General features: G+C 26.8%; 1 protein-coding gene across 3 annotated transcripts in view; it reads left to right on the forward strand.

Moving 5' to 3' along the window:
- Positions 1-26,388, forward strand: part of LOC119679547 (ETS-like protein pointed) — a 90,743-nt gene that overhangs the window by 42,240 nt on the left and 22,115 nt on the right. For 2 of the 3 annotated variants that reach the window (XM_038091962.1, XM_038091961.1), the window contains exons 4-6: positions 8,232-8,348; positions 9,467-9,670; positions 11,806-12,000. In XM_038091962.1, coding sequence (XP_037947890.1) covers positions 8,232-8,348; positions 9,467-9,670; positions 11,806-12,000 — 516 coding nt within the window. Of the gene's footprint in view, positions 1-4,980; positions 5,196-8,231; positions 8,349-9,466; positions 9,671-11,805; positions 12,001-26,388 lie in introns of those variants that run through there. The other variant, XM_038091964.1, reaches the window with a different exon arrangement.

Below are 26,388 nucleotides of genomic sequence, written 5' to 3' on the forward strand. Positions count from 1 at the left end.
GTTTTTGTCTCTATAAATATTCATAAAAGATATGTTACTATACGGTTGTCTATACATGTATAAGCTTAAGTAAACATCTACTAATCATCTTGTTAATATCTCAATTCTTAAGTTAACTAAATTGTAAGTAATGAGTTTTAGTGAAAGGTTCTTGTATATTTTACTGATTGATTGATTCATAATTATAACTTTTATAACTTTCGGCATTGAAGTTGAGTCTTCATATTTATTAATTAATAATTGAAATTATATAAAAAATGTATGCAAGGAATAATTAACAACTAAGTTTTAACTATTTGTTTTGAATTTGGTTATATTCACTACAAAAAATAGTGTTTAATAAAAAATAAAATCTTTTTTGCTTACAGTCTACGTTACATAGAGTTTATTGTATGTCGAATGATATTATTATGTTTTTGCTTTGTATATAAGTTTAAATTCTATATATTTAACAATATACAATAAATAAAAACGATCTCTGACACTTTGTCACACCTACTTTACCTTTGCACACAGAGCGACTTTATGTAGAAATATTTTGTTTACTTTCTATTAAATTTTATATGTAGTTTTGAGGTACATATATTTACAGTGCTTAAATAAATATAGGAGAGTCGTCTTTTCAGCTTTAGACCGGCAAGTTAAATTTTTATTAGCGATCTTTTGGCACAACTTTATTGAAATTTATTGAATGAGTGTTAAGAGGAAAATATATTTTTCATATGCAATCTTATGCACTTATCGATTGACTGGAGTATATGGAAAATATTATATGTGGATTTGCTTTATTCGAAATCTGCTGAGTATTGGATTCTGCATTTGCGTATCTTGGATCGAAAACACAATCATTTCAACATTTGTAAATAGTGCGCAAAAAAGATGAACTTTTTTTGCACATTCATAACTTTGAATGAAATATTATTTTACTACTACATCCGGCTACCGAAAAAAATATCTCTAAATTATTAATTTAAAGATTTCCGAAAAATAAGAAAACTATGATGTTCGCCTGTTAATCGGGATTATCATGGGTACTGTCGATTGAATATTTACTGGATATTTGATGAATTAAATAGATTACATGTAATTAAAGAGAAATGTATCTTTTGACTAAGAAAAACAACTTTTGTTTTAAAAAATACTGAAGTTTATGAATTTAATTTGGAATTTCATAATCGATCGTACCCTTTATTGTGCTGTTAGTTTGAAGTTTTTCACCTTGAGACGTGCGTGTATTGAGATAAAAGTTATGTTTAAAAATAAACCAGAATAAAAAAATAAAAAAAGTTTCTCTTAATGTTGACATAACATTTTTTAGATATCCCTCGTTTTCATCAAAGTGTTTAATCTAAATAAAAAAATATCTATTTTAAGTTTTGAGAATATTGTGAAATTTTATTAGAAACCAAAAAAAATCAATTTTTAATATATTTATTAAAATAGTAATTTGAATGAATATTATAATATAATTATCAAGTATAATTATTTTAACATATATTATTATCAGTAAAATAAGTAATAGTGTTCCATTAGAAATGAATTATTGTTAATTTAAATAAACAAACACACCCGAATTTGTTTACATTTTAAAACTGTTTTTTATGTTAAAGTACTTATTTTAAGTTGACACAGATATTCAGATTCAGTTGAAATAAAGCTTAAAAATATCCCTTTCAATAGATTTTTACGATTTACAGCAGCAACAACAATAACAACAACACAACAGTGGTATTACTGCTTATTACATTTTTACTCAACTGGAATTTTGATCGCACGTAATTTCAGTTCATTCATGGATTTCATTCATAAAATTACCTGCTCTCACACGATTGTTGTAGCACTACTTGTAGTAATTTTGTTTATTCTTTGTTCCATATTCATCTTTCAATATCTTATATTTGTTTTCTTTATTCATTTTCTGTATATTCGTTTCGTGCATACATTATTTTATTTACTTGCTTTGCATTTTGCGTACGATTATTTTATCTCTGCATTGAGTATGCGAACCATGATAAGAACGGAAATAACAAAAAAAAATAAATAAGAAAATCAAAAAGAGCAATTGAAGAATCAACGCGGTGCGGTGTATTTTCTATGAGTATTATTGAATTGCCTGTAAAGCAACATTAAAAATTCATTCATAATTTTCTTGGCCTTAAGCGTGTAGAGTATAGCGCTCTCTACACATGTTGTCGGCAATTTTTTTTATTCATAATCTGTACTCTCTTAAATGTATATTGCAGGAATTCTCTATAAATATACATTTTGTTATACATATAGATATATATATATTTATATGTGTACATTATTCTATGAATAAATATATTTGTTTTTTCTTAATCACAACGTAGAGACTGTCAATATCGCATATATATGTATAATATATTTTATATCATTTTGCCATTTTATTTGAAATGAGCAAAACAAGTAAAATGTGTTATCCATAGGCAAATTAAATTTATTTATGTTTTTTTTTATGTTTGACATTAGATTAGTATATTTTGTATATAAAAAAATAAAATCAGCAAATGTGCATTGCTTATGTAATAATGAAACGTACTTTTTCTTGTTTTAAGACGAAACAAAAACTTTGCTTACGCCATCCTTTGTTTAAAAATTGTATGCATCAAAATTAAAAAAATATAAATTCAGATAAAATTTTTTAACTATCAACAAGCAGACCAGACCGATTTATGTAGTTAAAAGCAAAGAGAAACAAAACCACTACAAAGAAATCGACAGAAGCAAAGCATACATACACCTGCAAATAAATATTATTGAAACTGTTGCTTTTCTCTTTAGCAGTGTCGTTCCATTGTTGCCATCCTACAATAAAAACTATATCATAATTACTAATATTGCAAAATTTAAACATAATTATAAAAAAAATAATAAAATTTGAAAATAAAATTGATAAAGATATTATATTATATTACTATATAGCTAATATTGAAAATATTTGTCAATAACGCATGTACATAGTTCCCCGCTAAGCAAAGTATTAATATACCATTTATTTTGAAAACGTGGTAACACTATCAGAGAAGCCGTATGTTTTGTATGCATTACTCTTTGGATCGTTTTGATGGTGTGATCGTTTCGTTTTAGTTTTACTTTACGAATCCGAAAGAATTGTAGCGTTTAGTGCGTGTGTGTTAAATAATTGAAAAAATCGTAAATGTTTTCTTAATATTATCAACAATTAATTAAATTAATTAATTATTAAGTGCTTTATAAAGTTTTTTAAAAATATTTAACTTAAATATATTAAGTTTGACGTAATAAAAATTGTAATTAGCAAGGAAAGAAAGAGCAAAGAAAAATTAAATTTTTTCTGGCTAATCACCAAACACCTGTAAAAGTACGAAAAAAGCGGTGGTTACATTTCCAAAAAAGCATTAAAAAATATATATAATATTCTTCAAATTAAAAGTATAATAAATTTTATTTGTCGTTTTTTTTAAATAAAGTGGAAGTGATTAAAAATATTAATTTATAAATCAATTTAATATATAAAAATATGTTTAAAAGTTTGATAGACAATAAATGCCTCAAATATATTTCTCCAGTTCTATAAAATATTATCTATAAAATAATTATAATAATTAAAATTAATTAAATGTTGGCAAAAGTGAAATTTAATATGTGCTCTTATTTTCGAATTTTATATTTTTAATCTCATGTATTACTTATTTGAAAACACAATCATATTCAGACTAAATTGATAGTAACTGAACGAAACTATCGTTGTGCACAAATTTGGTTCAATTCATATGCTTTTCATATGTTCAGTCATATCGGTTCTTAGCCACGCACACACAAGCAGACATTTAATCAAAAACATTCTACACAATTACTCTGAATACACACTACATTTTTATTGTACAAGGGAGCAACTTATGAGAAGGGCAGAATGAACAACAAGCACCCACGAACATAAGGCACCGCTGATATATGGGATATACTAAATATGCTTACAGTTTACGAATTATTTCATTAGGAGCAGGAGGTCATGACTTTCAATGCGTTTGCAGGTCAAATATGTTGATGATTATTTGATTTGTTGGACTGTTTTATTTATTAAAATTGATCTGCAGCCAACAAGACATTCGATCTGATTGAAAAGATTTAATTTTTTTTAATTGCATGTTCCGAGAGCACTTAATAAAAAATTTAAAGTAGTTGACTTTTTGCCACCAATTTATTTTTATTAAATAGTGAAATCAACACAGAATATTTATTGTTGATATGAATTTCAATATTGATATATAAACAGATAAATTGGCGGATTGGCGGTTTGACTTTGTAACAATATAACTTGCAGTGTTAATCACTTTAAAAATAAATCATGTTTGAAATATTTAAATAATTATTACTTATATATATATATATATATATATATATACGGATATTATTGTTATGATATTTATAATAATAAATATTATAATAATAAGTTTAATAAGTTTTTAAGATATATTAAAATAATTTATTGTTTTAATAACCAAATAATTTAAATAATAATTTCGTTTTTAACGGGGTAATTGGTTAATAGTTTAATAATAAACTTTTTAAAATATTTGTTTGTGCCCTGATGATGACTATAGATTATAGTCAAAATATCGATTAGAAGAATAAAATCTTTTAAAAACAAAAAATTTTTTAAAAGTTTATTGTTTAGAACTATTGACCAATTAGCCCGTTAAAAAAAATTATTATTAAGATAAGTTTGAGTAATAATCATATTAATAAGAATTCAAAAATAATGTAAAAATAATAGTTCTTTATAACAGCATTGAATATATGTATATAAAAAAAGTAAACAAGACTTTAAGTAAAAAATTATGTATGAGATTGTGCGCTAATAATAAGAATATAGAAAGAAAATGATTTCTTTTAATTTTGCAACTAGAAAGTGATGAAAAAATAAAAGAAATTTTAACCAATTATTAAACTGCACATGTTTTGTTTTTGGTAAACAAAAAAAAAACTCAAATATTTTCGGGACATTACGGAAATAAGAAATAGTGTTATTATGACCAATGAATGGATAGATTGGACAGATTGTAGGCTGCGAGTACCTCTACGTACTGGTCATCAGCAATCATTGCTGAGTAATAATTATAATTGTTTTCAAAATAAACTTAATTTAAAAGCACATAAATTGCAACATCTTCATACTACCACCAAACTTAAAGGTAAATTGATCTTTTTTTACTTATGCCATATGGTCTTATTAAATAACAGCCATAATTTTGTCGTTACATACACATTTAATATTATTATTCTTATACAGTCAAACTTTCATAATTCGAAGTACCATTTTGCAAAGAAAAGGTTCGACTTATGGAGACTTCTAGTTAAAGAATTTTTTTTTAATTGTATGTAATTTGCTCTGTTATAGAAGTTCGAGTTATGAAAGTTTGACTGTATATAAATATCATCATTTCTATAAATTTCATGATCATTATTGATTCTAATATAAGAAAAATACAAACAAGGATTGCCGCAACTTACAGTTGTAATGCTTTATGTGTTAGGCTTAGGCTAAGGCCTTTAGGAACTACAACCAGTTTGATCTATTGTGCACCAAACTTAGAGTTACTTTCTGCTTACATATAGTACACCTACAAGTTTATGTGACTATGTATTTATCTACACATATAAAGTTAGTGATTATTTTTATTTGTAGTTATTAATTAATTTACTTCTGTTTTTGAAGGATAGTTTAATGCTAGCACATCTCAATCTAGCAACGTATATTCAATATGCAATAGAGGCAGAGGGAAGGGTGTTATTGTAAATTCCATATGGCCAATTTCAGAGCAGATAGAAAATATTATTTGTTAAAGATTTCTTTTATTTTTGTTATTATTATTTACATTAATATTTAAATTTTACTATTTAAGTAAGTTGTAAACAATAAACTATTTGTGAGATATTATTTTTTTATTAAACGTTTTTTTTCAATTAGATTTTTCTTTGTATCATTTCTTGTTGGATCAAAGAACCAACTCCAAAGTTTTTGTTTAGAATGAAGGAAATTGAATTATGTTACGTTTTTAAAAAATATCAATCATTATTTATAAATTTTGGGATATGAGTTTGTATGCTGTGATGTAAATATTGACTGCATAATTAGATATTTATATGATAGATAATCATATGTATAATTAAACATTTGTTTATCACATTATCTAAATAATAATTGGTTGAGTGGAGTAGCGAATCAGCAGATAGCTTTCTACTTCTAATAATTAGCGATTATATAGATAGGTGAACTAAATTTATTCTGTTGAGTTTATGTAAATTAATAAATCCTTTGACCTGATTTTATTGTTAAGCTAGCTGTGATAGACTGTTGAGAAAGTCCGTTCCTAAAAAAAAAACTTGTGGTTGTTTCTTTTTTGGCGAACTTACACAAATTTTATAAATAGGATGAAATGCACTAACTGTCTGCGTTAAACCTGGACCTGATCTTATTGTACGAACTTTAAGTCAACCAAAATATTGCACATGTTGTGAGTGATTTTCATCGATTATTAGTTGGTTGAAAAAAATTGAGATATAAATTCATCTTAACGATCTGTATGAGAGCTTGAACTGGTTGTCTTGTAGAGACATGTATAAAAACACCAAACATTCTAAACCCAGATAAGAGTAATATCAATTAGTTGAGTTTTGCCATGCATTCTTTAACAAGCTTTAAATTAAAATTGTCGGTAGACTAAAAATAAGAATGTCAATTTTACTACTTTTACTAGATATGATTTTCAATTAACCGACATGCCTCACAAGCCGTTAAGTTTCATTAGTAGTAGACGTAGTTTCATTAGATGGACGAAACTTAATATCTGTGAATGGCGAAAGTATTTCTGCATCTTTCTGGTAGTCCATTTTTATGGTATCCAATAAAATTGAGATATTATCATCTCAACGCTCTTGAAAGCTCGTTATTTCACTCATTTCATGGTGGTATTATACTTATGATATAGCTTTCATAATATAAAAATTGGACTTATAGTTGTAATATACAAAAAGAAATTTGGCTAATTTTAATTCTAAATTAGACGAATTTGGCTGTTTTAGATATTTCTTGATATCGATACGTTATGTATATTAAAAGGTTATTGCACTGCAACTTCAGAGGGTTTTTATACAAAATAATAAGCTATAACTTGTCTTACGTTGTCATAGAGTTCACATATATATAGAGTTCCTATATATTCTCTCTCTTATATATACCTTCTTATATTTGTGAAATATTTCTTCTCCTCTTTAATTTTGAAGTTAGTCAGGCATTAAAGAACCAAAATAAATGTTGTAGCGAAAAAACTGAATAAATCAGAATAAAATATCTACAAATAAAATATAAAATATCTTGCAATTATATAGGATAAGATGTGTCGTTTATTTAAACATGAATTTAATTAAATTTAGTTTAATTAATATAACATTAAAATTTAATATGCAGATATATAATACATATAAAAAATTAAATATTGAAAAACGAAATTATTTGAATGAAGAAGTAATTTGCATCTTATTTTATACTATAAACTTTTTTTTTAGAATTTTAATAATGCCTCCAATATTAAATGTATGGTAGTTATATTTTGTTAAACTGCGAGGAGTCGTAGCTATCTTTAAATAAAGATATGTCATAATAAGAACATATTTTGAGTTTGTACAGGATAACAACTTCTGTTAAAAGTTATATTGTCTTAAAAAAATTATTATTCTTAAGGCTTCCACAGGCTTTAATATATCTTCTAAAAAATATGATCATATTTCATGATGTGGTAACATACCACATCTGATGGTATTATGATTGATTTTTAATGCCTTAATGTCCATACGCTAGTGTTCTTCAAATTTTTCCATAATTTCATTGGTTTTTTCGATAGTCAGGAAACCAGAGTAATGTGTATCTTTCATATTTAAATTATATCCTTACAGTTAAATGTGATAGAGTAACTTCACCATAAACGACATGAATTTTTTACACACCTTTATTCAAGTTATAATTTGTACTGAGGGTATTAAAATAAAAGTTAATTAGTAGCAAAGAATTGATGTTATATGTACAAAGATTAAGAAAGTTTAAGCAAAATCAATAGTCATCTTTTTTATTACATTCTCAGATCCTTAAAGTCTTTTATGAAAGTATAATTTTTTTTATTTAATATTTATTGTTTCTTTAATAAAATTTATTTTTATTAATACAATTTCAGAGGTTCCAACACAAATCCCACCACTTACCCCCGGAACTAATCGCAAGGTAGCAGAAGTATTAAAAGCTTCTTTTGCATCATGGGAGAAGGAGGTACAAAACTGCAATATTACCAAAGGTAAATCTGAACAAAATTTTAAAAATTCAAATTAATTTTTTTAATTAAAATAAAATTTAAAAGAAATGTGTGATTACTAAAATTGTTAATAAAAGCATACATTTATACAACCCAACATTGTTAGACAAATTAGCCAGTAAATTGCCAATGCCAAAAATAAGAAGTGAATTGAACACTTTCATACGGTAATACTCCAATTTTCGAAAATATTGTCTTTCATATATGATTCATATGATTTTAGTACCTGATTACACGAGGTCGTCTAAGGGAAACGAATGAGAAAAATCAGTCTTACACCGTAAATTTATCGATGATGACTTACAAAGAAAAATAGACTATTCTAAAGCCTTAACTAATGACCACGATTTAAATCTATTTTGCTATGATTGTAAAAGAAACGACCCCATATAGTAATTTTTTAAAGCTAAAAAGAAGTATGAACATGATCGATAGGAAATTGTTTTAAATATCCCAGACGTCAAAGTTTTCAGACGGAAGTGACTATTATATTTAATAGAAACTTAGTATATTTCATTAAGAGGCTTTTTCGAACAGTTGTGAACTACAACAACAAAAATTCGTTTAATATTATTTTATTTGATTGAATTTTTGGCTGGCTGTGCAGCTGTTTCGAGTATTGCCAAATACCCATCATCAGTGGTCTTGGAAGTAATTCTTGTATTTAATTATTCGTAAACAAATATTAAAAATGTATTTAATTATTGGTACTCACAAATAATTGCGAGTACCAGGAATCGAACTCGGGTCCTGCCAAATGTAAATTTAAATTTACACAATAAAGTTTTGAATTTAAATATATAAGAAATTAAGATTGAAAACATATGTATTTATATAAGTTTTAATTTTTAACGATAATAAAAACACGGGGTACTTGCAAAAACTTCAAAACATGCATCGAAAACCTCACATTTTATTACTAGGAAGAATTGAATTTCTATTGTACACAAATATATTTATATATATATATATATATATATGTTTTTAAAACATTAATTTTATCCTACAAGTATTTTAACTTTTGTTTTAATATGTAATTTTTTTAATGTGCATATAATTCAACTTTGATTTTAAATATTCTTATTAAAATTTATTTAAAGATCCCCGCGAATGGACAGAAGAACATGTTATATATTGGTTAAATTGGGCTATAAAGGAATTTTCGTTGGTTTCAATGAATTTAGAACCTTTTATCAAAATGAAAGGACGCGATATGGTTGAATTAGGAAAAGATAAATTTTTAGCCATCACACCAGCATTCACCGGTGATATTCTATGGGAACATTTGGATATTTTACAAAAAGGTAACAACACAATCTAACTAAATACAATATGTACATCAAATCACTAAAATCAATACTAATTCAATATTTACTATATTGTTAAAAATCGTCTTTAAACATATAAAATTAAGAATAATAAAATTTATTGGCAATAGAACACATAACAATAATATTAGCTATTATTAACTTAAATGCCATGTATAGCAAGCTGCTTGAAATATGAGCAACCCTTTATAACTTTATTAAATATAATTAGATTTAAAATTTACAACTTTGTATTCTAAAAAATATAACAAAAATTGTGAAAAACGTACAAGAAAAAATTAAACGGAAGTTCTGTTCCACAGCGGATGTCTTCGAGGTAACAAAATCGCACTGAAACTGAGGTCAATCGGTTTCTACTCACCCCAACGTTTACTTTATTTAACTTAGTAGCATCCTGGAAAAACGAATTAAGAATGCTGCTCTTATTTCGTCTGAAAATTGATTTGAACATTTTCAATGAAACTAACATCGGTTGAATGTTTAGGTATTTTTCAAAAATGGTCCTTAAATTTATATCGTTAAAGTATATTAATCTTAAATATAGTATATCGGGTGTTTTATAAATAAATAAGCAGCAAATAATTTTTCAAATATAAACGTGTCTGTTTTTTTTTCAAATTTAATATATTTGATAAATATATAATAATAATTAATATTTTTAGAGGTTTTTCATATTGCTCTTGGGTTAATATTGCTTAAAGAATATTTTTTTTTAGAATATTAACACCAAAAATATGTTGACTTATCAATTAAAATTTTTTCATTACTTTTCTGAACTCTAAGGTATAAGTAAATGCAATTATTTCTTATTTGCAAATAACAAATATAACAAATTTTCGATAATATTATAAGTAAAATATTAGATAAATATTTGAAGAATTAAGAATTCAAAAATATAACAATTCCAAAAATGTGTAATAAAATATAACAAATATATATATACAAATGTAACAATTTTCGATAATATTATAAGTAAAATATTAGATTGCAACTGGCTGCCATCGTATGTCGCGTGTTGACCATCTTCATGCGGAAGCAAAGTTGCTTTTTGTAAAAGGGCACAATCAACTGCTGTCCAAACAATTCTTACTCGTGTGCCACATAGATGGTCATCCTAATGGCGTCATGGCTAGTAGAGCCCTCCCTCCACGTTGCATCCGTCGATCACTTACCAACTTCAATATCGACCAATATTGCATTGCAGCCTACATCAGTGATGTCGAATACAAACGTGGACTTATAGCACTCCACACCGATGCAGTATCTTCTTCGAGACCTAGGTTGGCTCCCAACAAGGTCCTCAATAGGCCTCCGCCTAACATTTCTCAGGATGAATGTAATCTTCCTCGTACGGCAAATACTGTCCTATCTCAATTAAGATCAGGATATAGCCATGTGCTTAACAGTTACTTGTCACGTATTAACACGTCCATTCCTAATGTGTGCCTAAACTGCAGCTCCACACCCCATGACGTCGCCCATTTGTTTTCTTGCCCCAACGCACACACCAATTTAAGTCCAATCGACTTTTGGACACGTCCCCTTGAAGTGGCTAGGTTTCTTCGACTGGATCCTGGTTAGTTTCAAATTACTCCCACCCCTCCCCTTTCGCTCATCCCAACACTCACTCCCACCTTTTTCCATTCCTTATCCCATGTATTCGTCTTGTAATCCTTTCATGTTATCTGCTTTCAGGTCCCGGCGGGTTACAACAACAACAACAACATAAGTATTTTAAGAATTAAGAATTTAAGAATAGAAGTATTCCAAAAATGTGTAATAAAATTTATCAAATTACAATCCTTTTGTTGCTAATCTTTTTATTCAATGACAGGTATCAATAATTAATTAATTTATTTATTTATTTTTAGTTAACAGTCTATATTGTAAAATTAAGAAATATTTACTACATTGCATAAAAAATGAAATCGAAATTTATTTTACTTAACAAACAAATTCGATTTTATTGAAACAGATCAAAATTAGTTTTTACTTAAATATTAATAATATAGATGCAATTAAAAGAAAATATATTATATACATCAAAGAAATAAAATCCAAAATTTATATTTTTTTCAATTATTTACTTAGTTTTTTCTGTATAAACTTAGATTGCGAAAAACCTACAGAAGAAATTTTAGCTGCAAATTCTTTCGAATCGGCTACTACTGGCTCAGCCTGTGGTTCAGATCACCAAGCGGGGAGTTTTTTGACAAATAATAATCCCCGATCATCTACAGATTACTCCACCCAGTCAACGATTCATGAAAAGAGTAGTTTTCATTCTTCTTCTACGCATCAAAGTGGTGAGTTCAATAATGAGAACAATATTTAGTTTTACAAGAAATATATATGTATATAATCTTATTCTATGACTGCTGTAATTACGCAGATACTTTGTAGTAGTATATTATATATTTTTTATACTTACTTAACATTTAGTTAAATTATATTTGTATAGATACTTAACATACGACATACTAGTACGTTTGCAAATTAAATAAAAGCATATGATATGTCTTAATTAGTTTTTTTTTATTTTAAATATCGGTAATGTGATTTATGGATCTTTAAGGCTAATAATAATAGAGTTGTGTGATTAGTTCATATTATTAGTTTATTTATATCAAATGAACTGGTGTGTTATATAGTTCATTCCAGTCAATAATTTATTCAGTTTATAGTTAAATCGTTTTTTAATTTAATGTATAATATGTTTTTGTATTTAAATAGGTTCAGAATTTAGTTTTAAACATTTTGGGTTATAATCTCAAAATTTTTAACATAGAAATTTTCCACATCAGTAATATGCGAAAAATGAACAACCAAGACTTTATATTAAATCAACTTTGAGTCACCATTAACAAATTGGACTCTATAAATTTTACTTTAAAGATATGTTGTAAAAATATATCTATAACTCGATTACTAAGCTTAAATCAGAAACTAAATGGAACGTTCATAACTATTGATTAATAGTGTATAATTCAAGCAAAACGAACTTTGGAAGTGGTAATAAACTAATAAAGTATAATAAAATATTGTTCGAATACAATTTACTAAACTAAAACGATTGAGTAAACTGAGAGGAACTATTGAACTAAAATTAAAAACTTAAGGGAGATATATGTAACTTTAAATAATTTCTTAATTAGTAAATTAAATTTAGTAGTTTATAAATAAAATTTATCTATTTTTACAAATAGATGTTTTTAATAAACTAATAAATAAAAAGAAATATAAATGGAAATAAAATATAAAAAATATTAAAAAATAAAATCTGTGGAAAAGTGAATTAAAATAAACTGTTTGACTAGAGAAAACGAAATAAGTGATTTGATTCAGTAACTATTCTAAAAAAAATTCACCTACTACTACATTGTTAGCGATAATTTCTGTTATCTAAAGAAAAAGTATCTTTTCTATCCAAAATAAATATCTAAAATTGAAAATATTTAACACTTGACTTTAATATAAAGTATCTCTTATAAGCCGAACTATAAAATATGAAACTATTTTTATTTAATATTTTTCTCCAAATAGTATCAATAAAGTTGGATGAATTTAATTAGTGCTCCTTTTATACAAACTTATTTGTATCCAATTCAGGCAAATATATGTGGCATACATCAATTTTTAAAATTTATTACTATAAAATAAAATTCAGTTAAATTGATGCAATAATATAAATTAAGGTTAGATAATTTTTTCATAAATATTTAATTATTTTTATAATACATTTCATGTCTAGACTAATATACTTCAACATTAATTAGTTTTATTTGGCAAACTATTAATTAAATTTAAAATTTTAAATATTAGACGTATCAACGGAAATTGAATAAAAAACAACCAAAACATTAGCATCCGTCGTCGTATATAGCAAATTGGCAGTAGCCATTCTTTCCGAAAGAAGCTCACAGTGTTAGGCGCCAGCGTGGGTTCAAATGTTTACATTTTCCAGACATTTGGACAAGTTAGGTGTTACACAAATTGGAACTGGAGTTAATATGCTAATAAAAGTGATCATATATTTTTTAATCTAATTTGTTAATGTGATTGTTGTACAAGCAAACATAAATAAAACTTATTAAAAATATGAAGATATTGATCCGATCATTACATCTTTTAACCGCATCTTAACATTATTTAATATAAATATAAATTTATAAAAATTAAAGAAGTATCTACATTTCAATAGTTCCTTTAACAATAAAATTAATTTGATAAATGAATTAACTTAAATTTCAATATTATTTTATTTTCATATTTAGAAATAGTTGTTTTAAAGTTCACCTACGTAAATAATTTTTATTAACAAATAATAAGTTAATAAATAGGTAATAATTCTGGGTGTTCAACATACTAAAATCCTCTTAATTTTCATAAATAATAATTTTCATAATAATTCAAATAAAACATTTCATTTATTTAATTAATTTTTTTTAATTATTCTTTTTGTAACTTTATTTTGTTTATGTATAATAGAGTATAATATTGTTGGTATATTGTTAAGACATCATATCGATTACACCATTAGTAATTTTGTACTCATAACATTATTTAATGTATATAGGACTCATTTATAAAAGTATATACGAGTATATTTTGTCTCTATAAAATAATCTATGTTATAGGTCGAGATAGGTCTATATTATTTCAGCGAATTTTTCTTCACTGTTCAGACCTTTCTCGGTTATAATTGCAAAGGTCATACAAAGTTTATACATATGAAAGAGCATTATATTTATTTAAAATTCATGAACTTAAAAATGTGCGACGAAATTCTCTCTAAAACACTATAAAAGACTTAAGAAAATAAAATTATACATGATTTTCTCAATATTTTGTGAGAATTTTAATGTAAATAATGTCACAAGCTGTTATAAGGGCTATTAGGACATATAAGCATTTGAATAAAATTAATCTATATTTTCTTGTAATTTAATCCTAAAATTTTCATTTATACAGTCATTATATGCAATATAAAATTTATATGATATTTACTATCAGTAAATATGAGTATGAGACTAAAACACTAGAATTTTGAAATCCTTATTATAATTATTTAGCATTAAGACTTTATATCATACTATATTTTCCACCCGTATCACATGCTTTCTTGTTTCACTTCATATTTTTATATAGAGATCTGAAGATGACATGTGAGCCCAACTATTTTTTCTTTTTTGATGATTTGCTTATACGTCTATTTAAGTTGTAAAGCTTTGATACTTGTATCTTTGTCTTACTGGTTACCTAATCTTAAAAATATAATACCATTTCAATCTCCCAAATTCTAGGTTTTGCAATTTTAGTTGTTTAAATAATTTTAACTTTCAGTTGATAATGAAATAGTATTCCACATAATTCATTAAAATAACATCTTATATCTACTACCCATATACTGTTTTTTTAATCTGGAAAAATGTCTTTTAAGTTTTCATGTCTTTTAAGCTGAGAACCTCATTTTTATATGATCATGGAAATAAGAAAGTTAGCTATATTATTAAGTGTTATGTGACAAGTCACATTCGACTATAAAAGATATTTCAAGAATCTACGCATAAATGTTAAAATGATCAAATTTTCACGATCATGTTTAGTAAACTTTTTTATATATATCGAATTCATTACTAACCTCATGTATCCATAATTCTGAAATAAACATAATTCATTTCAAAATAGTTCTTAGATTCAAAAACATCTAAAGAAGAGATTGTTCTACGTAGATCCCAAAGTTACATAAATAACATATGTATTAATATTTTGATATATACGGTATCATAATAAAATTGATAGAAGTAATAAAAAACATTGTCAGGCAGTCAGACAGTGAAAACAAAATTGTTTTAAAATTCTGGGATGTTTAATTTTCCATGAAAACCTCACCCTAACATAGCTGACTAAAGAAAGCATAGAAAGTTATTTTGAAGTGATAACATAGCTGATATTTAATAAATAATGTAAAAAAACCTCAATTTAGAGATTGAAATTAAATTGAGAAGCTAATAAAATCTAAAAGAAGTACGTATTATAAATTCAATTAAAGTAATGTTTATTAATGAATTAATTACTTTAGTTAATCTTTTTGAAAAAATTATGATTTGCTTCCATTTCGTGCAGAATATGTAATGTTTACAACATTTACGATTAAATCAACAAACAGTTCTTCGGCAGTATTACTCATCGTCATCACCTTTAGCACATCAGTTGTCAGTCAGGGTCTTGTGATTCGGTTGAGAGCATATCTAGGCTAGTATATCTTAGATATTTGCACGCAAGATATAAAAATGGTTCGCTCATGAAAACAAAATAAATAAAAGTTTGCTTCTTTTGTTGTTATTTGTTAATGCAATTACAAACAAAATATCAAATGAAAATAATAATGCGTTCTTTGTTTTTACTTTCCGATTACTTAAATCGAACTTTTGAAAGAAACATTTTTTTTATTACGATATTCCTTCAATACAATTGAATTTTGCTTTGGCTTAATGTAAATACCAAAGCATTACTAAGTAAACTAAAAGAAAATAAGTTCTATGACATTATGTAATATCGTGATCGCTGTGATGGGGTAAGGAACATAAATATCTACTTCCTGGCTCATATCTTTTTTATAAAATGCTTTACTAAAATCAAGAGTTTTTTTTTTAAAACGAAATATATATTTAATCGTATGACAAACGAGAACATCAATTTTATTTTTACTGTTACTTCCTTTTGGAGAAAAATCATAATAATTTGTTTAACGAAATCTACTCTAATATTAATAGATCCGTAGAAATTATTTTTCCTTGCTCTTACCTTCATGACTTGAAATCATTAATAATTGAAACTACCAAAGATTTTATTGAAGTTCTGTGTAGAAAATATAGAACCTTATAAAATAAACCTATGAAAGCCATATAATAAAAATTTGTTTTATCACTCTTAAAGTAGAACTCAACTATAATAGTGCTGATCGCAATCTTTCAGACATTGACCCCTTTAACAAATTTTCCTATATAGTCGCAAGTAAATCGGAACGCTTTCCTGGAGGATATGGATCTACTGTACATATATCATATGAGTACGATGCATAGGTAACCATACACATTGTGTTTTTTTCAGAAACTTTTGAAAACAACTGTTAAAAATATATATGGTAACAAATCGCGCTAAAATCTATGATGATAAATTATGATAACAAGGTTTAGTGCAGTTAATTAAGGTAAAAAAAATTGTGAATGTGTTTAGAAGTGTATTTTGAATGGTGACTAAAGATTTGATTCAGCTCTTTATACCTATCCAAAAATCATTTTAAATATGTTTAAACACCTCCAAACATAGCTAAAAATCATAACGTCAATGCTTTATTTCTTTCGACTATAAGCCAAAAATAGCACGAATTCCCGACATACCTTTCACATCTTCAAATATTCGTACATTGTGTTGACACTGTTTTCGGATATCTTTAGGATTTTAAATATCCCCCGAATTTTGTGATCGTTCAAAATAGTTTTCTTAACTTTTTAATATGCTTAAGTAACTACTGAATTCGGAAGTCCAGAACGTTATACCAACGATAAATAGTTGATTTTGTTAAAGCAGAGGTATCAAAATTTTTAAAACCAACTATAACTCCACAACTATTGATAGAATTATCATAAAAGTTTCTCAAGTATTGTTTAAAGATTATCATTTTTTAAAATTATTAAGTGGTATTAGTAGTCTCATTGTTAGTTTCGGTACTTACTAAATAATATAATAAAATTTATTTTCGTTGAACATGATTTCACAAGGCATTTTGTCAACTTTTAAAATATAGATTAAAAATTATTAATTATACCAGTTAGCTTCTATAAAATACCAGCTACAAACTAATTTTAATTTTGCTAAATGTAAAATGATGTATACGATGGTCTGATATAGTCTTGAACGAAAAGACGAATTTTTTGCTAATCACCCATAACTACTATGTGAATTGATAAATACCCGGTCTAAGTAATAAAAACGCATTTTTTTTTTGGAAAATTGTATTTTATGCTTCAATATAGTCCCCTTTTAGCTCGACACACCGAGGTCAACGATCATTTAACATTTGGATACCTTTTAAATAATGCGATTTATCAAACTCTGCAAAAAATACCCATTCCTCTTCCACCCATTCCACTTTGATGCAAATCTTTTTCCCTGGAGCCATCTTTTCAAGTTTGGAAGCAGGTAATAGTCATTGAAAGCCAAATCTGGATAATACGGTGATTGAGGAAGCATTTCGTACCGTAATTCTTTCAATTTTGCCATGGTTTTCATTGATATTGGCGCGGGTGCGTTATTGTGCAAAAACAAATTTTTTTCTTTAACAAATTTGGTGGTTTTTTCTTGATTTTCTCATTTAATTGATCCAATAATATGTTATAGTAGTCTGATGTTATTTTTCCTTTTGCTAAATAGTCTATGAAAATTATTTCACTTGAATCTAAAAAAATTTTCTAGCAGATTGTTGAGTTCATGGTCATTTGGGTGCACTACCCTTGGGTTCTATCCAATCTACATAGACTCTAACCATTTCATCAACTGTATTAATGGGTCAATTTGACCACAAGGAGGCTCGTATCCATAGTTTCCACAAGGAGGCTCGGACTACAGCTCTATTAATCATGTCTCTAACTGGACTCTACCTATTTCATAAATTGTATTAATGGGTCAATTTGACCACAAGGAGGCTCGTGTCCATCAATAGGGCTACAACTCTATAAATCATGCCTCTAACTGGTTTTGATAAGCACGTAGAGATCTATGCGCTGCATATTAGTTAAAAATAATCCAACCTAACCTGAAGATAAATGATCAAATATATAAAAATATCATTGATGTTTGTATACAAACAACTGAGAAAAAAAATTATTAAATGTTTTCCAAGGCTTAAAAATATACGAAATATTTCATTGTTTTCGAGATTTAATGCTTTAGTAAGGCAAATCGTTTTAAAATTATTTCTTCGCTGCATAGTGATTCGTTACTATAATATCACTAAGAAGCAAAACAATGTTATATCACAAAATAAATCATTCGCACCAAGCAATGGCAAACGAAGTGAAAAATATATACAATAATATGAAACGTTTTATAGCAATGTTGAGTGAGACTCCATCTAAAGATGTTAAAATTGAACAGTCTGACACCATGTCTTTTAGCCCAACAATCTAACTCCAACGACAGCAACATTAACGCAATCACCTTGACTGCCGCGAAGCCTTTGAGCAAAAGTAGAAACTTAACTGAAACTAATTAACATACAAATTTTGCATCGCTCGGTTGGTCAGCGAACGTAAAAGCCTTTTTCAGGTCGAAACCCTCACCTCAGTTTGCTTTAGAATCTTTAGTCATTGTATCATTATTTTTTATATATATTTTCAAATTGTTTTTGGTAACCATTGTTGTTTTGTATGTTTGTATGCTGTTATTGTTCATTTCATTTTAATTTATTGCCATATTTAGTTGATTCTGATGCGATCTACATGATGCCTGTGTATGAAATTTATACACACACACTCTTGAAAATAGATACTTCAATATACAAATAAATATGCAAATCTAAGTAAAAAAAATCGCCTCCCCCGTCTCTAAATACATTCAACAGGCAGTTAGTTTCGTATGTGTTTGTGTTTAAATTTGACACATGGTTGCAACTTCAATTTGAAATAAATATACAATTTTAAATAAGATTTTAATGTTTTGTGGCGCGTTCTGAAATAGTAGTATAGCAATCTGTATACCCGTAAAAAATTTATTGAGGTTCTGCATATATTAAATCTGTTTAGATTTACAGATTCATACACATATTCGTCACGGCCGAGTTCATAAACAACAAAGAAAACAAAAAAAAACACGATACAACATTAACTCCGAGTGCAACAAAATACAATATATATATATATATAAAGATATAAAATTTTAATTTAATTCTAAATTCTTTACATTATATTGTACATGAAACTACTACAACTCAAATACTCTACTCGTACTCGTACATCGTTACAAAGCATTTTGACTCCAAATGATGTTTTATTTTATGAATTATATTTCGATATAAATATACATATGTATAGATGAAATAATGTGCCATATGTAGTACTATATTATAAAATTATGATTATAAATCAGTATTCCTAGTAATAATTAAAATTACCTTTGATTCTGCGAAACATTGTTCATTAAAACTTTATTATTTTAAATAATTGATTTTTCATTTTACTTTTTAAGAAAATATAAATTACATTGCGATATAGATCCCACCCAATAAAGTAAATATTTTACAACTTTTCTAAAAGCTTTGCCAATCTGTATTGAGTTTCGTAAAGTTCTCTAGTATATATTGTCTTTCTTTACAATATAATTACTTCTTAAACAGCCATCAGAACTCACTTTCGAATTTCGACCTAAAGCAACACTCCTCTCTAGGGGCCTATGCAGCGTGCACGCATTCTCCAGTATCGTATACAAAATGTGGTTAGTGCGCCATATACTTCATCAATTCACCAGAGATATGACTTTCTTTCTGTCTTTTTTTTTCACTTCAAGCGCCTTTTTCAATCCATATCGTCATTAAGGCTTACGACATGACCAAGCAAGTGAGGTTTCTGGGTGTTAATGCGTTAGTTTGATCAATATTAATATCTCATATAATTCGTAGTTCTACCGATTGCTGTAGAATTCACTTTCGAATTTTGACCTAAACCAACACTCTTCTCTAGGGGCCTCTGCAGTGTGCTTCAGCATCGTATACTAAACGCGTTTAATGCGCCATATACTTCATCAATTCACCAGAGCCATATCTTTTTTCTCTACTTCACATGCCTTTTTCAATCCATATCGTCATCCATGCTCCATCATCCACTACATGACTAAGCCAGTGAAGTTGCTGAGTGTTAATTCGATATTAATTCGTGATTAAGCTCATACAATTCGTGGTTCAATCGGATACTGCAGCCGTAGCCAACTCGTGGTGGATCGAATACCTTACACAGAATATTTCTCTTGAGATCCCCAAGTGCTGGTTCATCATTTTACGATAGCAATCATTTTTCTGAGTCAAAGAGAATCACTGGTAGTAAATAGGTAAATTCCATGATAACTGTAAAAATATAGTCGTAAAGTATGCACAGTTTTTTAGTCAATCTGTAAAGAATTTATGTTTAATTTATTTTATGTTTTAATTTATGTTTTATTTTAAGTAAGAACCATTAAATATAAGCCAAATAAATTTTGATTAGGATACTAGATACTAATTAAATAAGCTATGTAAAGTTAGTAAAAGTATAGAAATGATTAAATTTTCAATAAAAACAAAACTAATTTTTCAATAATTTTACATTTAAGATAACTCACGATTGAAATTTGATTTCATTAAATTTTACTAAATATTGAAAAAGATTCCAATCTGATTTCAGAAAATCCAATAGACTCGTACTCCGTATAGGCAATATACATATATGCCAGTCCACAGAAAAGTAATGAACTTCTACGTTGTCCTTTTTTTATCTGTTGCGCATTTTACTTTATTTTTATTTTATTTTATTTTTTGTTTTTTTTTTTTTTTTGAATTTTACACAAATATCTGTTGAAAGTAAAAATTGTTTTAAAAGAAAATTGTTTATTTTCTGTTTGCTGACAGTACTCGTACTTTTAATTTCCGCAATATTTCCGACTTTGGTTTATAAATTTGTTGTTGGTGTTTTTTTTATCCATTATATCTTCTATATTCTTATTTTTGGTTTTATTAGATTTGCTGGCACTAAATTGCTCTTTATTTTGGGGTTAATGGGGGTTAGCCGAATTGATATTTAATATTATTACATACGAGATTTTAATGAATAAACTGCACTTTGTCAACTGGGTAAATTCGGTTTTAAAATATTAGGGAATTAATTAGATTGTGTAAAATTTTATGTTGAAAAGCTTATTTATATACTTTTTTTATAGCTTGAAAACATTATAAAAAAATTGGTTAAATTATTTTATTTTTATTCTTATTCAGTACTTTTTTAAAATGGAAGGCTGAACACATTTGTAATTAACCAGGATACCCAGTAATAAAATGTAGTACATGTGAATGGTGATGCTTCTTTTAAAGAAGCGAATAAAAAAATTAAAGATACTTTATTTTTAATTAACTAAAATACTATCTTCTCTTATGCAAGATTTTAAATGGTGGACTTGATGCGATGTTGAACATAGTTTTAAAATTTCTTTCTAATTTAGTCACTTTTCATTTTACGACTCAATTTTTACAATTGAGTTTTGATTTATACAATGTGTGTAACGTAGTACTCATTCCTTGATTTTCAATAGTTTGTACTAAGAACAGTCTTATTTTTCATTCAATTTTATCTCTTATTACTGCAGGGACGAGGTTGTTAGTGTATATCGTTATTATATGTAAAAACTAGCTGCCTATTTTAATTTGTTTCTGGATAGATGTTCGCTAATTCTGCTTAATTACTTAACTATATCTAAATTCAAGTCTGTCATTACATGTCATTGTTTGATAAAGATTGTGTGCGTAAGCAGACTATTCTATTGAACTAATGATACTTAACTATTTTAATCCAACAAAAACTATGAAGTAGAAGATTATATGGTACCAATTTTGTTCAAAATTATTCAATAGTAATGAAGTGCATCCTTATTGACAACAAATCCTAATTTGAAAAATATAATAACGAAATTTAATTCATAAAGTCAATTACGGCAAAAGAAAACTATTTTACTAATAGTAGGCATTTTAAATAGTAGTGAATTACAATCACAAAATTGTATTTTTAACTATTTGAATTTTTTTGCTGATTTTATAACTGTTCCAATAATTGCTAAATACTCATCAGTAGTATGTATGGGCACTGGGCACTTTTACTCTTTGATAGCTAGGGATACTACAGAGTCCCACCCATCTCATTGACTAATTTATGTATTGCCTATAAGCTTCATGATTATTCAGTGATTGATCTATGATCTGCGTACCTCCCCGTGCGGAGAGTGATTGCTCTAAGATTAGATACCGGTAAGTAGGATAGCCTCTCAATTTTCGCATATAACTTCAAGGCTCTGTCCCTGAAATATTGCTTGGTTTCGAAAATGTGTGAATAATTTCTGAACTACAGGTGTTGCACTGTCAAGTTAGAAGTAATGAAAGCAATACCAACGAAATGTTTTTTTTTTATTTATCTAAAATTATAAATTTTACTGGTTTATTGCTTCTTTATTAAAAAATTATTTTAAAATACTTTAAAAATTATTAAAACAAATTACTTTTATACTCATATATAAGTTTTAAATTAATAGTATATTGCAATCATGGATAGAGGAAATAAGACCTTATTTTTATCATTTGAAATTTTTATAAGTAAATTTTTTAATAAGATCGTGAAACTACTATATTACTTATATATATTTTACATCGGTATATAATGGTAGATAAAAACTGAATTCACCACAACACAACAGATTCAAAAAGAGAATTCGGTATTTAAAGAAAAAAAGGCGAAAAAACTGCAATTCTTGAAAAAAAAGGAAACTTCCATGAAAACAATAAATCATTGTTGCAATGATCAAATTACATTAATCATACATACATTTAGGAGTACTTTCGCATCCACCATATTCCCCAGAATTAGTCCCCAACGACTATAACCTGCTCGCGGATCTGAAGAGGATATATCAGGAAAAAAATTAACGAGATCATAACTGAAAGGAATACCTCTTTGACGTTGAAATAAAGTGTAGAAATAATTGAGAACTTTTGGGGTGGCAATATACATATTGCTATTGAAAGAGGTTATATTGATAGTTAAAGTGCTTTACTGAGTGATGAATTATATCTTAACATTGTTTTTATTTTAGAAGTTCAATTTTTATTCAATTTGTATTCAATTTTTAATTAATTATTGCATCAAATACTAAAATATTAATAATGTATATTCGACACCCATTTTTTATTAAATAAAAATTACTTTAAAAACCTTAAAATCTAATAGAAAAAAAATCTGTTTAAAATAAGTTTGTCTAAGTTTGTTTCTCATAATATCACCTTTTTCTTACGACCATGTTCGTAATTATATTTTATTTATATTTTATGTGTTTTTTTTAAGCTTTTCACATAAAGTTTATACAGTTTTTTGTAAGCATGTACTAAAAAATTAATTTATATTTGTAAAATAAAAAAATCACATCCGGTCAATACGTCGTTACTTCTTGTAATTTTTAAGTGTTCGAATGAGAAAACTAATATACACAAGTGTATATTTTTATATTGGTGATGTACACATACCTACAAAATGAACTAACATGTAGCAATCCAATGCATTTAGTACAAATTCAGTTCATTTGACTCTCTTTTAGACCGGATGTCTTCTTAGCAACATATCTTTAAAGCGATCTGGTAGTACTTCCACATTTTCATCAATGGTTAATGCGTATGCGACTCAAAGCTTGTTCGTACCTATACTAATACTTGTAAGCTACTTGCTAGACTTGGTTTTATCGTAAGTTATCAATTTAAACTATTCAAGTTTAATCTCATGCAAAAAACGGTTTCGTGCTATGTAACTAACATTATATTTAAAGATAAATTTTCTTCAAACGTTTCTGTTTTTACATGCTTTTAATAACGAAATAATATTTTATATTCTATAATTTATTGAGATCTCTTTATTTCTCTTACACCGCAAAGTGTGTAGTTGTTTTAATATTTTATTTTTCTTTTTTGCTTAAGTGCCCAAGTTTTTGTCGCATCAAATTCTTCGAAATTGGATTGCAATTAATGTAAAAATCAAGTTATCGAGGTCAATATAAGAACTTCAGCAAAATAGTAGAATGACAGTCTGTAAAAGTAAAATTGTTAATGTGCACTAAAAGGTGCACAAATAAATACAAAATACGTTTAAGGCATGTATCTTAAAATAGAACAAATATACCCTTCGCACTGTTATTGACAGAGAATATGACAGAAAAATGTTCAAGATCTTTGTAATATTGCAAAGAGTATGCCGAGACCATATAAACGATACATACTTATAATTGTATTACTATATAAATCGGTATTCATAACGCGAAGTCCCCTATTTTTATTTTGGTATGCAATCAAGGTTCTTAGTCTTAAATCTATTTAAAAAAATATCTGCACATGGGCTTTTAGTAATTCCAAACATATTAGGCCTATACCGGGGGAAGTTAGTGTATTTATGGGTCGAAACAAAATGACTATTAGTGGTTATATTCTTATTATTCAGTAACTGCATTGTTATCGATTTTACTGTTTCATAATTTTGTTACCTTATATTAATGTTTTTATTCTCAAAAGCTAGTATATCGTATTTGTCATCTTAGCTTTGTTATCTTAGCGATTGTGGAGATGAAATTTGAGGTGGTCATGTGTAAGTTTGAGAAAAAAAACTTATGTCACATTTTTTATTCTTTTTATCCTTAATATTAAAAAATAACAAAATAAATTCATAAGTTGCAATATTTATAAATATTACTTTGTTTTGCTTATTTCATAATTCTGCATAAACAAATCATCTTAAACGACACGGAATTGGGAGGAAACATTAAATAAATAGCATATTTATTGTTTATTTCCTACGCATTATTTGGTTCTACTTTAATAAGTTTATATTTTTTAAAATGTGTTTATATATTGGAATTTTAAGCAGTTCCAAGTTGATCTATTTCATCTTTTATAACACAACAAAAGGTCTCTGAAGCTACCAGTTGTTAATCATTTATGTATTCACTCAACACTGATGTTTTCATTATGAAGCCAGTAATAGTATTTTTCGTGGATTTGACTTTTTGCGCATCATTACCCTGTGGAGCTATAGTTTTTGATACCAAAATAACTTAATTTTTAAGTAATATTAAGAGCCTTTTATTTTCTTTTTCTATGATAATACCTGCACAGTGATTCTAATAGCCTATTTTGAAAGTGATGGATATCTTCAAACAGAATTCCATCACTCTCAGCTCTAAAAAATACTATGCTATCCTATGCAAGATTGTAAATGGTGGACTTGATGTTTCTTGAGCATAGTTTTAAAGTTTCGTTCTAATTTTTGAAAGTCAGTCACTTTTCATTTTACAACTCCCGAGCTGTTCCTTAAAAAACATATGGGATATATATTAATAACTAATTCTTACTATTGACTTTTGACTTATTCTACGTGTGCAACCTAGTAATCATTTCCTAATTTTCAATAGTTTGTGCTAAGAACAATATTTCTGCAGGGACGAAGTTGTTATATATGAGTCTGCATTTGTTCTGCAATTCGAATATAATCGAATTCAGAACTTAGACCTCACGGGACTGTTCGGCTTTCGAACGATTGAAAACTCCTTGTTCGATATCGGAAATTTTCACTTTTGATCGGAATTAATTTAGATTAAATGTGGTCTGAATTAGGATAAATCTAAACAGTCATTAAACAGGCATTAAAAAATCAAATAAATTCGTGAGAAAAACTCAAAAAATAAAAAAGAGAATTTTAAATGAATATTTAGACTCTGTTCATAAGCAAGTTAATAATAAAAGAAATGGAAATTTGAAATAAAATATAAGTAAATTTTATATATTAAAGGTTATATAAATTAAATTAAACGCTCGTTTATTATTTATATAATTATATTCCTCAAAACATTAAAAATAAACTTTACTA

This window comes from Teleopsis dalmanni, chromosome 2, assembly GCF_002237135.1.
Source record: "Teleopsis dalmanni isolate 2A chromosome 2, ASM223713v2, whole genome shotgun sequence".
In the NCBI taxonomy this organism is placed as follows: Eukaryota; Metazoa; Arthropoda; class Insecta; order Diptera; family Diopsidae; genus Teleopsis; species Teleopsis dalmanni.